At 36.1% G+C, this 18,304-nt stretch overlaps 1 protein-coding gene across 3 annotated transcripts in view; it reads right to left on the bottom strand.

The window, feature by feature from the left end:
- The window catches only part of CLOCK (clock circadian regulator), a 31,811-nt gene that overhangs the window by 11,999 nt on the left and 1,508 nt on the right, over positions 1-18,304 (bottom strand). For 2 of the 3 annotated variants that reach the window (XM_009277411.2, XM_009277413.2), the window contains exons 2-11: positions 17,948-18,007; positions 17,389-17,537; positions 12,798-12,889; positions 11,243-11,332; positions 9,635-9,755; positions 8,346-8,459; positions 5,651-5,769; positions 1,719-1,801; positions 1,387-1,493; positions 591-738 (exon numbers count right to left, since the gene is read on the bottom strand). In XM_009277411.2, the coding sequence (XP_009275686.1) occupies positions 591-738; positions 1,387-1,493; positions 1,719-1,801; positions 5,651-5,769; positions 8,346-8,459; positions 9,635-9,755; positions 11,243-11,332; positions 12,798-12,889; positions 17,389-17,537; positions 17,948-18,007 (1,083 nt within the window). Of the gene's footprint in view, positions 1-590; positions 739-1,386; positions 1,494-1,718; positions 1,802-5,650; positions 5,770-8,345; positions 8,460-9,634; positions 9,756-11,242; positions 11,333-12,797; positions 12,890-17,188; positions 17,338-17,388; positions 17,538-17,947; positions 18,008-18,304 lie in introns of all 3 variants that reach the window. The other variant, XM_009277412.2, reaches the window with a different exon arrangement.

Here is an 18,304-nt window from a genome sequence, read left to right as displayed (position 1 = left end):
CAGAGAAGGGCAACGAGGCTGGTGAGGGGTCTGGAGAACAAGTCTTATGAGGAGCGGCTGAGGGAACTGGGGTTGTTTAGCCTGGAGAAAAGGAGGCTGAGGGGAGACCTCATTGCTCTCTACAACTCCCTGAAAGGAGGTTGTAGCGAGGTGGGTGTCGATCTCTTCTCCCAAGTAACAAGCGATAGGACGAGAGGAAATGGCCTCAAGTTGTGCCAGGGGAGGTTTAGGTATTAGGAAAAATCTCTTCGCTGAAAGGGTTGTCAAGCATTGGAACAGGCTGCCTGGGGAAGTGGTTGAGCCACCATCCCTGGAGGTATTTAAAAGAGTGTAGATGTGGTGCTTAGGGACACTGTTTGGCAGTGTGAGGTTAGTGGTTGGACTCGATGATCTTAAAGGTGTTTTCCAACCTAAATGATTCTGTGATTCAAAAAACAAACTCCTCAGAGGTACCTTACTTACAAAGTATCCCAGGAAGTTTTCCCATGATTCTTTAAACTGCTATGATTTCTCTACCTCCCAAAAAACCAGCAATACAGCTCCCATGCCATTAGAATTTCTCTAATACAGATTTTTAAAAGATAACTTACCTTACAACAGTGTGCGTACAGACAATAAACTCCGGCCTGGAATTCCACTGGTGATACGTGATATAGTAATGTGTTTGCAGCCAAATCCATTGTTGTCCCTTTGTAAGGAATCTGTAGTAACATGACTTCCCTTTCCCATATTGCATTACTATAAAAGTGAAGAATAAAGTTTACTGTCTTTCCAGTCTGTACATATTGCAATTACATAATAAACATTATTTCCTAGCTCCATATGGCCCAAAACCATGTCCAAATCCAGTATTATGACAATGAGTAAGAACAAGTTTAAAACTATAGCTTTCTTCCAAAAAAAGTTTACACTGCATTTTTCAGAGAACTGGAGAATTCAAACTTTCATTTTTCTGGTTTGTTTGTTTTTTTTTTTTTTTTACATATTGTGAAAAATTTATGTGCAAAAAATTTAAATACAGCTTTATAAAGAAAAACATAGCTAAACAGAAAGCTTATTTTATTAAATGTTTAAACAATTTTTGCATTCATTAAACATCACAGAGCCTTTTAAATGCTATTGGAAGAACTGGAGAAGTATTAGTCATAGTGCTTTGCACTCCAATTCACCACAATGAAAACTCTAAATTATAAGATAAAGTTAAATCTGTTTTGTAGTTCTGTATCAAAAGAAAAAAGATGAAGATCAGCAGTGCAATAATGTCAAATGAATGGGAGTAAAGGCACTTCACACAAAATTTCACTACAACATTTGTACAATTTAACAAACTTTAAACGGACACCTATAAAGCAAACCCGTTCATTGTAGCAACTTAGTCATACTCACAATGCTCGTGACATTTTGCCAGATTATCTAGATCATCCACATGATAATAATCATAGCCTGATGTTCCCAAAACTTCAAATGGAAGATAACCTATTATCGGAGGTGCCCTAATTAATACAAAAATTAATGTAATTTTATTTTCACACAAAAAAAACCAACCAAAAATTATTTCATTATATAACTTTTCTTGTTTACAGTATGTGCTCTGAAAAAAATTAAAAATTAAACTCAACACAAGCCATGAGTAGTTAATGCTGATTAGTGAACTCTAAATATTATAGCCACCACTGTGATTCAGCTACTATTGCTGCTATACATAGAAGGAATTGCACCTGTGATCCAAGAATAGGAACTTCCATTCTAAGCTATGTCTAGATGTGAACTCTTCATTGGGTTCTTCAACAGTGCACATTTCCTAAAAAGTAAAAAAATAAAAATCTCTCTCAAAACTGCTCTATTCTAATTCATAAGGTCTTTCGAAATTCAGACTTGCCTAAAGTTAGTAGGTAACTCCACAATAGTTATAAAGTTATTTTTAGACAGCTTCATTGTTTTTGCTTGTTTAGATGCATAGTACTGAGGTAGAATCTAATCTCAGCTGTGCCAGGCTGACACTCAGTTGATTTAAATGGAACCACCCCGGCGTGAGATTAAACTCAAGCTCAGTATCTACAACCACAGTAGTACCAGCAGAAATCAATAGTTCCTGCAGTTATGCTTTTAACTTGTAACAAGCAAAAGAAGAGATGAAACACTCCCACCAGACACTCTGATTACAGTATATGCTTATAATGGGTAAAACCCAACATTAGCAAGATGGTCACATTATTTTGACTTTAGGAACAGGATTCTTCCTGTTAGTGAATAAAGAGTACTCTAAATCACTTTGCCTTGAGGGCACAGACATGTACTACAAACACCACACTATTCTTATGTTTAGAATTCATGAACAGTAAGAGAATGATTGTATTTCCACTATTACAACAAATCCTCGAAGTATTCTATACGTCGTTTTAAATGTATTCCGCTCAGACGTATGTGCAATCAGTGCATGTCAGTCAATTTCTGTTGTCCCTTTCCAGAGAGGTAGACGGCCCACCAAGTACTGTGCCTCATGCTGAGATAGTAACAGAGCTAAGTACCCCAAGCCAGTCGGTTCTTTTGCAAACTCCTCTAGTACTGCCTTACAAGAAGAAAGATGGATGATGGAATACATGCATACATACAAAAACACCCCTCAAAGAATTACAATAAAATTAAAGATCAGTAAATCTTTCTTTTTTTGGACACCTGCACACGTTTGTCACACTTGTAGGAGCTTGCAATGGTATTCCCATTGCCAGGAACACAGATGATGATCAGATACCACAACAGTTTCCTAAAGACTGCAGTATGGAAGCCCCTGCTGCACTGACATAATATTCACGACAGATGAGGACAGACGAGCACACTGCTGCTCTGCAAGTATCTATAACTAAAATAGTCCTGCGGAAAAATACAGTAGAAGACTAACTGTTGTTCCTACAAAGGGACCACCTTCCTTTTCATTCTTTCAGGTTGTAATACAAAGAGTTTAAGTGGATATTTTGCAGTTCTTTAAATAGATATTTCTAAGTTTTCTTTCTATGGAAGAAAAAGTTAACATATCTAGGCAATGTTTTTTCCTCACCTTCATCGGCGTAAAATCTAAAGACAATGACCAGAAGGTGAGTATGATGGAGGTAATGAACAAAATCACTCTGGGCACAAATTTGTGGCTCTTGGTGTGACTTCCAGTTAGCAAGACTTAACCTTCGAAACTGAAACTACCCCTAAAACCCAAAGCTCATCTACTTTCCTAAGATTACAGCATTTAATAAAGCACCACTCATAGCAAAGTAAAAGAAATGACAGAGCAAGCGTATATCCTCGAGATATACTTTTGATTTGTTGTTTCTTTTAATCTAATTATTTTGGCACAAGTCAAAACAAAAGGAAAAGTAACTTAAATGCAGGCAGTAAAATCACAGTAAAAACACCATTGTTAGAGAGGAGCTGGCAGCAGGTTAGTATCCGATTACTCAATGCATTTATATTAATGATTTACAGATATTCCACTGTAAAATACCCCTGGGCAGAAGCTATCTCGTTCAACAAGGCATCTTGTTGAAGTTGTCAACAAGGCATCTAGAAAAGAAAGGACTTTCATTTGTAACAAAAAGTATTCTGGTAGAATCCTTTTGGCTGGATTAATCCTGCTTTCTTGATAGGATTCAATCATTTACCAGCCAAAATGCAAGACAAATGTTCTAAAGAATGTGTAGAACCAAATTCCTTCACTGGGGAGCAAAATTTGTGGCACATTTTGTTAGAAAAGTGGTGGGGTCATATGCAGAAAATAAAAATGTGAACCTTCAGAGATTATTCTCATGAATACTACGGCTTTCTGCAAAAGCACTGTATATCCTGGAGAAGTTACATTCTAGGTAAAAAAAAACCCAGAACCGTATACCATCTGAAATAAAGAGAAAAAGTAGTAGATGAGCAGGCAGGTTCTACCTTAAATAAGGCTATCCAGTACTAAAATACACATCTTACTACTGGCTGCATCACGCATCTGTTAGTAAAAGTTACTGGGATGGTAAAGATCCTGACGTAACACTTATTTGCTAGAGTCTAGTCAATGCTAGCCTCAATAATAACAGAAGGTATCAAAAGAGTATAAACAAGTATTGTCAGATTGAAAGTTTTCACTCTAATGTTAGTCTTCTTCACAAGAATATTTCTTAGATGAACAGCACTAGTCAAAGCCCTTGAGAGGATCTTAAAACCTCTGTAACATGAAAGCTTCCTTAGGCACTAGGGGCTCAGAAGTTCAAGTAAAGCGGAATGAAAGTTTGGCCAGAGTATAATCTGTAAGGCTTTCGCCCTCAGGAGACTGAGACCTGAAAGATCATAAATGGATGTTCCTCAACTTCCAAATGCCCTGTTCCAGAAGTAGGAAACACAAAAGTTTTACTATAGTACACTCTAAACTGTCAGACTTTAAAAGATAAAAATATTTGCAAATACTGCCGGGTTGGTCTTTTTTCTCCAAGTATTTCATGAAGCAAAAATCACACATTTAACATCTCTACTAACTGTAGGCACAACAGGAAGAACATTATTTAGACCCGCGTGGGAAGAAAAATGTCAGATGAAAGATTTCCATGGCTTCAGGAAAAATAAACAACAAACTCTCTCTGGCATGCAGTCTGGAGCGATCCAATTCCTATTCAGCCTGACAGAACTGAAGAAGTTTATATGATTGCTCCACAGGCTCCCTACTACACTTTCAAAGTGCAAAGTATGTAGACCATGTCTTCAGAGGATACCACCAACAATCTTCAGTTTAAGACACTAGTGCATTCAACTTATATGCAGAATATTTAAATGTTCAGAGTTCTGCATGACAGACAGCAGCTTAACCAGGTGCCATATACATTTCATGGCATTTCTTTACAACTGAATTGTAAAAAAAATGTTCGATAGTAGACTATCCTGTACCTTGACTAATATATTTGTAGAAAACATATCATCTGAATCACAATCACAGCCTATCCAATACTGTATCCTGAGTATTTATTTTGATTCATTTTGGTGAGGAACAGGCTTATACTTAGCAAAGTCTATAAATTTCACACACATCCAATTCTAAACTTGTAAAGATATCTTCACTGTGCATTAACAGTTAAGCAAAACATTCTCTTGAAACAACTGAGTTATTGAATAACAAACAGTACTGAAACAAAACGGAAGATCTTTATTACCTCAAACCTGACTCTCAGTTGCTGACAAATAATTCAAGCTTTCATTAAGCCCTAAAAGATTTGCTTCTGTGTCGAACTACAGCAAGGTCAGCAGCAGCATAAAATTCACATCCAAATGTCAACTAAAATTACTAATTTTTCCAGTGAAAGTGGAACCTCAGTGTTATCTTTCATTGTGTTTAAGTTAAACTTGGTAAATTATATTCCTATGGACTTCTAAATTTATTTCTGGCATGTTACTATTTTATATGATTATTTAGAAATGGCACTCACCATAGCAACTTCATTTGATACTTTGCATAATATTTAACCTATTTGTATGTGAAGTAAGAAACACAGACACTTCTAGTTTCATATAATAAAATGCCTTATGGTTTTCATTAATAGTATTTGAAATGCTGCGTGCACTCTCTCTGAAGTTTTCCTGTTCAGAGTACATTTAAAAATGATATAAAAGTGATTTCATTTGTACATACCTTGATAAATTGAGGTGTAGCTAATCTAACTGTAGCTACAAAGCAAACTTTGTCTTCATATGAAGGCCGGTGCGATCGCTGAATAGTTCCTTCAAAACCATTGTGCGCAGAGTTGGGAACTGAGGGAAGATAGATGAGGTCAACACAGATTACAAAATAAGCATGGAGGAAAATGGCAGTAATATCACAAGACAAATGCCCAATATTTATCTAATGTGGTTTGCTTATAACTTAACGTGCATTAAGAAAACTGCTACATATAATATATACACATATATGCACAGGAATAGTAGTTGTACAGTAGTAATGGGAACACAACCATCACCTTTCTCAAAGAACTAAGATTACAGTTAACATGGTATTATCTGTGACAAAGCAGTTTTAAGAAACTAATAACAATTCTAATCCTTCTTGGTAACTACTAAAGATGACTGGAAAACATCTTCTTCAAAAATATCTTTAAAGTTTCTCTTTTGTATCAGCTTTTGCTAACTTTTTCTTTTGAACTCTGAGGTAAGTATTTCTTTTCTAGGCTTCCATCACATTCAAACGACGCGAGCTGAAGACAAAACTGAGTAACAGAACAGTCAAAGGCACAACAATTATGTATGTGAAAGAATCAGGACACCGAGCTGAGAACAAACAAATTCCACTTACTGAATCACAGAGATGGATGGAATCATAAGGCCTCAAAGGATGGACTAGACCTCAAAACAGATTAACCTTATCTTTCATTTCCAGCAGATATCAATTTAGTTTATCTTTACTAAGGTCTAATGATGGTGACTCCAAAACGCTGTCAGGCTCATCCAAGCCTAACAGGTTTTAGTTCAACTCTAGATTAGAACTTCTACTGAAGTTTCTTCATGCAATTTAAGCTTACAGCTCCTTGCTCTTTCCAGCAGAAAGAAAACAAGTAATTTCCTTCCTCTTTATCTTATCCCTTCTCTTTTGTTCTTCAGAGTTTATCTTGCCTTGTAAGTTAGATTTTTAAATTTCTGACTGCTTTCATTGCTCTACTCTGAACTCTCTCCAGCTGCTTTACTTACTCCCGACAAATAGTGCCAAAAACTGGATGAGGACATATAGGTGCTAAGAAGTGCAGTGGGATTATTTCATGTGGTTTAGACTATATTTTAGAAAGGCTTTTGCATTTTCACAATTTGGTGATTGGTCACATTCAGTTTACATTCCACAGTAACTCCTTTTTCTAAAGGACTGCTATCTAGCTGACTGTAACCTTTTCTCCTGTTCATATAGTTTGTTATTCCTAAATGTAGTAACTTGCATTTGTTCTTATCAATTTGTCTGGGGTTTTTTCCCCAAAATAATTTATTCTCTAAATTTGGGGCTGAATTCTTATCTTGTTTTTAGTGTTCTTGCATCATTTCATGACTGCAAACTACGTTCCATTATTCATAACATTAATGAAAATACTCATCAAATCCAGAAGTCCGTTAAAACTCCATTTTGACAGTGAACATTGGTAACCTTTCCAAACAGTTTCTGCAGCTACTCTCCAGCAATTTCAATTAACATGTGCTTCCCTTACATGTTTGTGAGAACAGAATATGATAACTGCCAAAAGCATATTAAAAAAGTCCATCATTTATTTGCGCTTTGTCCTCTTATCCACTCAGTGTGTTACTCTTTGGTAGAGGAAACTGAATTGATTTGATGCTGTTCCTACCTGAATGGTTGCTATTCCATTCCTTCCTAGCTTCCTGAAGCTCACATATAGTTTATTTGTTCTGGAATATTTCCCAATATTGAATTGCAACCGATAGGTCTGCAGTTTCCCAACTCCTCCTCTTTCCAAGACTAGCACCATAATTGGCGTTTTCAGGCCTGTTTCTTGTCTTTCCTATAATATTACACACCTGCATTTGGCACTAACACTCAATCTCTCCCCATTTTGTAAGAAAAATACTGGTATCACGTAAAAAAAACATAGGTTTATTTACAAGATATTGGTTTTGATAATATTTTTGGGGGTGATCTTTACAAAGATTTATTACTGACCATGCTCCACAGCCCATTTGTCTGGCTGACCAAATAAACGTGCCTCTCAATTAAATAGTCAGCACAGGCAGGCCAAACAGATTAGAGATGTAGTAGGGAAGAATAATATTAGTACATAACTAATAAAAATAACTTCAATGGAAGGGAGAAGGAACTCAGTGCGGAAAACTGTACTGGCCCATCCACTCATCTGAGTGGTAACTCCTGTCAGTAAAAGCACAGAATTGAAATGGGAGGAAACCTACATTTTACTTCCCAGCTCACTGCATAATGAGAACTGCAGGTACTCAGTACCACCGATCTTCAAGTTACCTAGTCACCTGCTTAAGTATGGATTATGCTTAACTAAATTCAGGCTCTTTATTTTGAAGCATTTACTTAAATTTCTCTTAAATTCTTTTTAAAAATGTTTTACACGATACTCGTTTTCTTTAATTGAAAGCATTAAGCATAATTACTACATTTTGCATTCAAACGCACAGACCTGTAATACCTGATAGGCAGTTTTTCTTCTTTCTCATTGAAACAATACAGAAGTGATATAACTCTGCTTCAAGCTCTTCTTTTGAAAGACTGATTTTAGTTCATCATTAAGTTCTCCACAATAGTCCCAAGCCTGTTTAGCTGTGAAGCTGCCTAAGTATTCCGCTCTAACATCGCTGAAATTACTTACCGTTATTCAGACACTTGAAATTTCCTATAAATTTTACATATTCGTATGTAGGTTGCTCTTTTGGATCTATTGTTCCTCGCAGCATATGGCAACAGAATTCTAGTTGATTTTTTGCTGAGAAAAGAATAAACAAATTAATAGGCTACATGCTTGATGAAGCGCACAGGCAACATGAAATGGAAAGCAGGAATAATTAAGCTGCATACTTATTGAGATACTGTAAATGCTGTGATTACAAATGGCTACAGCCTCTGCTTTTAACCAGAGCAATATTAACTAACCTAAAGAAAAGGAGAACTCCTTTAGAATTTGTGCATGAAGGGCCTGAATGCTAATGACATAGAAAACCCCTGAAAACTAGAGCTATTTTAAAGAAGCAGCTGCCCTAAACTTAAGTTTACTAAAGCATGCACTTGCAAAACCCATTAGGCTGCTATGTTTTTATTCTCGCCAAGGGCTACAACTGTCTAAATAGAAGCTATATAAACAAGATGAACATTTCTAATACATGGGAAAGTCATAGACTGAAATGCAATGCAATGCTGAAAATTTTACTCTTCGGGGGGAGGGAACCCACAAAAAAAGTGCTTCTGTTCTTCAGAGCTCACCCATATGTTTCTGCTTAAATAACACTGGAAAAAAAGAACTGATCACATGTGATACAAAGCAGATTATTTTTAACAACTACCGTACTGGTTTTGTCTGGGATAGAGTTAATTTTCTTCATAGCAGCTCATACGGTGCTGTGTTTTGGATTTGTGACTAAAACAGCATTGATAACACAGGGATGTTTTCGTTACTGCTGAGCAGTGCTTACACAGAGTCAAGGCCTTTTCTGCTTCTCACCCCACCCCACCAGCGAGCAGGCTGGGGGTGCACAAGAAGCTGGGAGGGGACACAGCCGGGACAGCTGACCCCAACTGACCAAAGGGATATTCCATACCATATGACGTCATGCTCAGCATATAAAGCTGGGGGAAGAAGGGGGGACACACACGTTTGGAGTGGTGGCATTTGTCTTCCCAAGTAACCGTTACGCATGATGGAGCCCTGCTTTCCTGGCGATGGCTGAACACCTGCCTGCCCATGGGAAGTAGTGAATGAATTCCTTGTTTTGCTTTGCTTGCGTGTGCGGCTTTTGCTTTCCCTATTAAACTGTCTTTATCTCAACCATGAGTTTTCTCACTTTTACCCTTCTGATTCTTTCCCCCTTCCCACTGGGGGGGAGTGAGCGAGCAGCTGTGTGGGGCTGAGCTGCCTACCGGGGTTAACGTGCAGTAACTACTTACATTTTAAGTATTCTGGTGTCAATGAATCACTTTCCAGCAGACGAGAAGACAATATTTTATAAATTTCTGAATGTTCCCCCTCTGGGATAAAATTAAATACACTCTGATCCACAAGATCAGACTGAAAGAAAAAGATTTAATAAGCATTAAACTAATGCAAGACGTATAATGTCACAAAGCCTACTATTTTAATGCAAAACAATTCCACAGTTCAGAAGAACATTACTGACTCAACAAAGCCACCTGCTGGAATACACATGAATATTTTGCAAGAAATAAATGTCACTTTGATCTGTCTTAATTTTGACACCGCGAACCATTTAATGAAAAACACCATGAACGCAGCAGATACACATACACATTAAACTACAATGGAGCTTGCATTAACCTCCCTGGGATGCAACAATTCCAAGTAAAGGAGCATTTTAATTAGAAATTACAGGGTGTTGTTCTAGGGCACTGTAACCTGTCGGTGGCATCCAATACATTGAAATGATATCTTGGAACAAAGACAGCCCCTCCCTACATCATATAGGTTATTATGTTACCAATAATTATATCCAATTGCAATTGATTTTATGAATATATTTTATAATCAGTTCTGCAACAATGTACACAAAACTGGTAACAATAGAGATGAATGCCATAAAATTGAACAACTGAACAACTGATTATACGCTTAAATGTGTTTGATTAAGTATTCAGAAAAGAGAGATCATAGAATGTATGTTTAGAATATATAAATCACACCTAAAAGCAAAGAACAAATGTGCCTCTGAGAACTTGGTAAATTCTACTTTAAAAAAAAAAAAAAATCACCACTACCTGTACATTTTTCAAAATTCTCAGGCTGATATCATGCATACCTTAGGGGAATTTGGGTTTTGCAGAATCATTTTTTACATATGCCACTCCAAGTTTTACAAAATACTCTTATCACAGTAAGACAACTCGCCTTTAACAGTAACTTGTCCTTCTCTTCTAGAAAAGAACTCACTGTTTCACTCATCAGTTGTTTGCATTTTTGAGTACTAATTTGCCTCATTTCAGAATAACATTATTCAAAGGTAACTTTAAAAACTAGAATGTTAAATTTACCAGTGAGCAATGCCACCAAGACAAACGATGAGTGAATGTGATAAAACCCAAAGTATATACCTATCTTAAAAAGCAGAACCAGCAGCAATGTATTTCTTGTAAGAGTTCTTTGGCAAGAAAGGAGTAAAAAAGTAGTTTAAAAGAATTCCAAGGATACAGCTCTTTAGCAATACTCTTCTTCTCATGTAGAGGCTGTGATAGGTGTGAACTCTAAAGGGTCTCCTGCAATCAACTGTGTTATTTCAGTTATGGTGAAGAGAAACTGATGCTAGCCTGGCACTTCATAATCCTGCCTAACAGAGTGCCGACTGCATTCTGTGTTTCCAAAGGAAATGTTTAATATAGGAGACAGACCAGTAGGAAGGAGTTGTGCTGAAGAAAAAGCAGAAGCATTAGAACAAAGTATACATCTGTTCTTTAATGCCAAAAAGGCTAACAATTAATTAGTACTCATAGCAGAACACCATCCATAGACAAACTGGTATGTTACTGAAAGCAATTTGTACTTACTGGCAAATGTTCAAGTAAGGGAGTTATACTTTCAGACACATATATTATATTTCCATCTGTCATAATTGCTAAAAAAAAACCATCAAGAGCCTGAAATTAAACATAATGGGCAGTTAAATAAAAAGAAACAGAGCATATTAAAAATGTTAAGCTATATTCAACGTGGAAAATAATTTAGACCAATTTTAGTTTAGTATATTATAAAAAAGAGAATGCCTTTCAATACTGAAACTTCTTAGTCTTGCTTTTACACTACGAGCATTACAATTCCCATACTGTTCTGTTCTTAATCTGTGGTTTCAGAAGCAAGTCCATATACAGCTAGCCACTGTTTCCCCCATCTCCCACTCGACCTGCCTGTTATTTTTAATTCCATCATCATTTTAAACATCAGAAAACTCAGAAAAATGAGCTAAAGACAGAAGTAAGAAAACGTGGAAAAACTAAGAGAAGAACAAGTAAAAGAGGTGGTGAAATCAATGAATTTCGGTATTTAAAATCTCAATATTCCCAATCTCAAGAAAAGAAACTTGTAGCAAGATTTTATTGAGACTTGAAAACTGAGATAGTTCTGACTGCCTTATCTTCTACTTAACTCAAACTTATTTCCACTGAACATAAAACAACTATCTTTTAGTTGAACGCTACCAAACATAAAAGCATGACAGAACTGTATTTCTAAATTGGAAATTTTAAAGCTCGCATCTTTGAAAAAAATTTTTATATCATATTGTTCTAGCTTTACAGTCACTAGTTGCAGACGTATTTTGTAAGAGTACTTGAGAAACACCAAAAACAGCTACAAAAACCCTTGAAAAACAGAAGCAACTACTTCACTAACTTGTTGGAAGAAATATGCAAATTCACCACAGAGGATTTTTTGAAAATTTTTTAAGTACAGAAAATCAGAACTTTTTACTTTTTTAAATCCGTGACTCAAAGAAAAGGTTTAACTATGGAATGAAAATTAAAAGTGCTTGTTCATTTACTTTAATATTTTTCACTTAACTATTACTAGAAATTGTTTTACTAACAAGATACAAATGACTTATTCTCATTTCCAAGGAAATGATAGCTTATACTTAAACTTTATTTCTAGTAGTAATCCAACTATTCATGTAATCTTCTTTAGCAAAATAATGCTCACACACCATTTTTGGAAAGCGTAACAAGCAAAGAAATTAAACACTTTATTGCTCACAAGTTACATGGATGTGTTGAGCCTTTTTTATAATTAAGATTTTAATTTATGCATAACAATTCTTCATTTAACAAGTACCTTCCTTATGTTGATAATTTAAAATATCCACTTTCCTTTGACAGTAAATATGTTCAGTTGTGGCTTTGCTGTTATGTTTTATGTAATTGAAAATGCAGTTAAAAGAAAAACTGTTTTGCATTACACTGCATACATAGGAACTTTATCTTCATGAAAACGTACAGTTACACTTAAAATACGGAAATAAAGAGTTATGTCATCAAACTGAAAAATTTCATCATGGAATGACTCCCTGTGAGGAAATATTCTACTCCCAGAAAACCAGAAATAACATACCTCTAACATTAACTGTGTGAACTCTTCATTACTAAGGAATGTCGGTTTCCAGTCCTGTCGAATCTCACTGGCATCTGATTGTGCAGTAATTTCTACAATCAAACATATATACAATATAAGGATTCACACTTCCAAAAGCCATTATTTTCCCACTAAGCTACATATACACAGTAGGAAATAGCAGAAGGTTCTCCAGTCTCCTCTGTTGTTCATTCATTACCTACAGACGTTGTTCCTTAAACAGAAAACAAATGTCTTCTCCCCTATGTCATAATTAGATTTGTCTTCTCTTTCCTTCTACCAGTTTGTGCTACAGCCCTGCCAGACTTCAAGGTAATGCTGAAGTTAATGACAGTAAGTAATCGATTTTGACAATGGAAAAATACTCTTTCCTCTGAGACCATAATAAAATGTTTTATTGAGAGCGTTGTTTTCAAAGATTTAGAAAGCCAAAATTCCTGATCAGTTTAGGTCATAAAAAATGGCTAATCCTCAAGTATCTCAGCCAACCCTCGTCATTCTAACCTTTGCCCTAAAAATTGTCAGTCCTTTCTCTTCTTCCCACTCTTTTCTGCAAAGAAATAAGGTTATGTTAAAAAAAGAGTAGGTTTTCAACAGAGACTGTTAAGAGCTGTATGACAGGCTCCACTGCAGAATTACTGTCTGATTCGTACACAGAGATGAATTTTGAACGGAGATTCTGTAGGACTTAAAAGAAACATATCGATTAACTTCCCATACATAGGTTGGAGAAACAACGGCTGCTGAGCAAAACCAGACCCCAGGTTCTGAAAGCTGATGCTTCCTTATCAGCTGATAACTGAAACAAGAAGCAAGAATGCGTAGTACTTCAGTTTTGATGAGCAACAAGGGCATTACAGAAGTACTGGTTGTAAGAACAACCTTGAACAAGTAATCGTGAATCAAGTATTTAGAAGAATCAAAAGAACGAAACCATGTCTTTAATGCTTTTGTTTTCTAAAGGACAAGTCTGTACAAAGGCTGTAAGCTAGTTTGTTAGTTCAGATGGCTCAGAGAGCACAGAGACCTGGAATTGAGTTAAATATGCAAAGGGCTGGAACAGTTCAGAATTTTGGTTCCCAGACTGAAGGGGGGAAACTTTACAAAAGAGCCTTAGACTTAACTAAAAGAACAGTAAACAGCAGCAACATCATGCAAGAAACTGGCAAGAAGTGGAGAGCTGCAAGGAGAGGGGAAAAAAATATCAACGAATAAGATGGACCAGAATTTCCAACGATCAGATCTCACAAAAGACATAAATTGATCAGGCTTTTGCTATCTGTTTTGAAATGGTATCACAAAGCAGTAAGAGTGGGCTGGAGAATAAGGGTAACCTAAGTATAACCCCAAATCTAACTTTTCAGTCAGAACAAATACATTGAACACTGAGGGGCAAGTCAAAGGACACGGAAATGAAAAGCTCTGCCATCAAAGTAGAGGCAAAATTCAACTAACTTAATGCATTCAGTCCACAGGACATAGATCATCTCCACTTTAGAATTGGAAAAATCTGATTCATTGGCTCATTCTGACCCATATAACCATCCTACTTCAGAACTAAAAAAAAAAAAAAAGGTCAGTCTGGCTTCTGCAGTAGAAAGGATTTATACTAAATAAAAGCTGAAGTTCATGCCTTTAACAAACCATTCTGAATTATCTTACCACAAGTACAGGTGTTCTTTTACATTTCCCACAATTAGAACAAGTATGATATTGGAAAACAGAGCCAAAGTAACATGGAAAGAACTTGTTTCACTTGGTAACTTCAGAGAAGTGCCTAAAAATTCTGGCAAAAGTTTGCATTCAAAGATAAATGGCATTGAGGTCACGTTCCTGAGCTAGATACCAGACAGAGGACCATAACCAAACTTGCACATTAAACTCCAGTCTCAAATCCTGGATCTGAAGCAATTCTGCATCAGCACTGAGCATCCTCAAAAGAAATTGCCAGCTAGGCAAAGATCTGTAGCATTTATCTCTGGGTTGTATGTGTATCAGTCTACTAGTTGTAATTATAAGCAGCGAAATTCTTCAGCATTTCATAATTTTCAAAAATGTCTTGTTTACAAATTCAAAGGAAGATGATAGACAGTATTAGTCAAGGAGAAGCTCTCAGTAATATAGTTTCAGTGTGTTTAGCCTGCTGTTTTTTCCCAATGAGGAACAGAATCCACACTGGCCAATAACCAGCTCAGATAGTTCATCTGGAGCTGCCGCCAGAGTACCAAGCCCGGCCAAGGTGGAACTGGTCCAGAAAGAACCAGAAGCAACGCAGTTAATCAAAACCTGGTGGCTGAACGCAGTAGGATTTTCAACAATAAAGCAGCTAATCAACGCTGAACAATTCATTTATTGCTAGGGTCACTCTGCTTTACTGTAACAGATCCAAGCACCTCAGGAGGCAAAATATGCTTCTGACCTTTGCCAACACTTTGTCCAAAACATTTTAATGTAAACCAGTACAGAGCAATGCCAGTAAGCACTGGCAGCCAGAGCTTTAGAGACCTTAATATGATATGTGCAGTCACACAAAGCTGCACTCTGTCCCACCAGGTGAAGGACAAAAGCACCATGCTCTAAAAGGCACCCATCTCCAGAGCTGCTTTTTTCCCCTCTATCCTAAAAAAATAAAAAATAATAATGATTTAAAAAAATAATCTCAGAAAGCACTTTGGAGAAAAAAGTATGACTGGTGCTGCTGGCTGGCTGACACGTGTTCATTCTACACTCTGTATTTTATGATAGGAATCATCAATACAAGATAAAGTGATTTTGAAACAGAACCAATTTTCACAAAGGCCTTAGAACCTACAGAACTGACTTTTACAGAAAAGGACCCCTCATACTGCTTTTCTTTTTGTTATGAGACACACGTGTCTCAGAGAATTAAAACAGCATAATCAATATTTAATTGGCAAAAAAAACCCCAAACCTATAAATTCTCACACAAATTATTCCCCCCTCCCTTTCCATTTTAATTGTTATGTTTACCCTTTTAATGGCACTATTCTGCACACATCTGGTGCTACTTGAACCATAACACTAATGGAAGAGACATGCTAGGGCATGGAAAAATATTTATCATACCTTAACATACCTTAAATTGACACACATACTGTTGATAAATACATACTAATTCATGCACTTAATAGCTTTACTTACTTTATTTTATAACCTTACAGCTGCTTCTTTTGTCCCTACTGCTTTCTAGTTAGTATGCATGCTCAGAAATTACTCAGGGAAATGGGTTAACTAGCAAAAGAGTTCATTTTCTTGAATTTTTAATCTTGTTTTTGGCAGTGTGAACCACAAGGTGCCATATTAAGAACAAGTGTAGGAACAGGAACAGGGATTTTTTATATACATAAAAATCAAACAGCCATAAATAAGTGTATGCTTGGTCGAAGAATTTTTTCGTGACAGAAACAACAATCTGTAATGAACTTCAGTACAACATATCTGGGTATATCCCACCATCAGCTGATGCAAACAAGCAGAGAAAAAAAGCATAGCAAGGATGTTCAAAGACATTCATCATTTTGACATTTCACATGATGGTTTACAAAACAACAAACACACACTCATTGGCTTACACATCAGTGGATGTGTCTTGAAAATTAGAAAGTTCAGCTAAAAGTATTTATAGATTTTCTGGGTTTTTTTTCCAGCTAAAAGGAAAAAAGAAAATGTACATGCTCCTGGTCTGTATGCCCACTGCATGCCACCCTCTCTCATCAAACAACCTACCCAGTAACACTTGCTGGAGTCCACAATGCCCTATTGCCTTATCATCTTTGTTAAAGCAGCCAGTTGCATAGATACCTGACATGAAAAGACGGAGCATTAAGTTTCCTCGGACTAGCTTCTTCAGTGATTTATCTTGCTTTATGTGGAACTTGGAGAGACAAACCAACTGTTCAAACCAAGCCAGCCTTATCTAAATATCAAAATAAGTACTTCCAGCAAGTACTTCCACTGAAATGGATCAGCAGTTTTCCTGTGAAGCAAAACTTTTGATAACTTGCACCTTATGAAGCAACTATATTCTAAAGGTCTCCATCCATCCAGAATAAAAAACTTCAAGGTTATTTCAAACATAAATGCTTCTCTTTATGAAATAGACTTCTTTGACAACTATGGGACAAAAAAAAATTAGTACTGGCTTTTGCAAAATATTAGCAAAACCACAGTTATATCTCTGCTACCTAAATTATGATCTTAAGAATATCTTTCTTCAGGAGCTCTTTATATTTTTTTGACAATTTCCTTAAAGGAGCTGCAAAATTGTTAATGTTTTATGTACTAAGTGAATATCATTAAAAAAAAATTAAGAATTTACAAATATTTTTTTTATTGTTACAAATAATTACCTTTGTGCTTCCGTAAAAAGTCAATGCTCTTCTGCAGTACAGTGGATTTATCCATCTTCCGAGCATTACCTGGAAGCATGGAACCCAGCTCTTTAATAAGTACATTAAACTGATCTCGACGTTTCTTTTCAGACTTGTTTCTAGACACTCAAAAAAATTAAGAATTTACAAATATTTTTTTTATTGTTACAAATAATTACCTTTGTGCTTCCGTAAAAAGTCAATGCTCTTCTGCAGTACAGTGGATTTATCCATCTTCCGAGCATTACCTGGAAGCATGGAACCCAGCTCTTTAATAAGTACATTAAACTGATCTCGACGTTTCTTTTCAGACTTGTTTCTAAACACTCTGAAAAACAAAACAAAAAATGTTTTATAACAACTATGAAACTTTCTTCTAATAAGCTGCATACTACTGCCAGGTTCCTGATGCAAACAGCCCCTTAAGAATTTCTGCTGTGAGAACTGTCTCAAAAACACCTACTCTGTATTTCTGACACTATTTTTTAAGAGTGGCTTCCTCCTTCTCATGGAGGGGTGCAGCGAAGCCTTTGGAATAAAGCACCCTTTTACAAAGATACAAATCACTGAACCACAGTTATAAATATACAACATATCTGAAGAATAACAGTAAAAGAAATGCTGTTAAGTAATATGGTTATGTATAAAAGAATCACATTTTTATTGTTTAGAAATCACCCTAAGTTCAAGTGTACAAGTATAGGACATTTCTTAGCTTTAAATAACTTAAAAACTTACCTTTTTGCTTTATCTTTGTCATCTTCTTCCACCAGCCCATCAAAAATGCTTCCATCATTTCTGAAAGAAACAAAAGGAAATAAATGTTGGAGTGTAGAATTTCTCTCTTGTGGAGTCCCATCACAATGAAGGGGAGGGGAGGAAGAGCTCATTATTCATCACCTCCATTACACCAAGAAACTAAAGCACTGTTTTACTGTGATGTCTCACAAGGACCATCATCAATAACCTGAAGCCAAGTCTGCTATAAGTTCTCCTTGTAGGACATTTACTAAATAGAAAGCAAAAAACCTTACATTTCTGACACAACTCAAAGGATTTTCACACTATTTCTAATGAGAACTTACAACCCTATGC

Source organism: Aptenodytes forsteri, unplaced genomic scaffold, assembly GCF_000699145.1.
Source record: "Aptenodytes forsteri isolate BGI_AS27 unplaced genomic scaffold, ASM69914v1 Scaffold65, whole genome shotgun sequence".
In the NCBI taxonomy this organism is placed as follows: Eukaryota; Metazoa; Chordata; class Aves; order Sphenisciformes; family Spheniscidae; genus Aptenodytes; species Aptenodytes forsteri.
The sequence above is the reverse complement of the archived record's forward strand: the minus strand, read 5'-3'. Positions and strand labels throughout refer to the sequence as shown.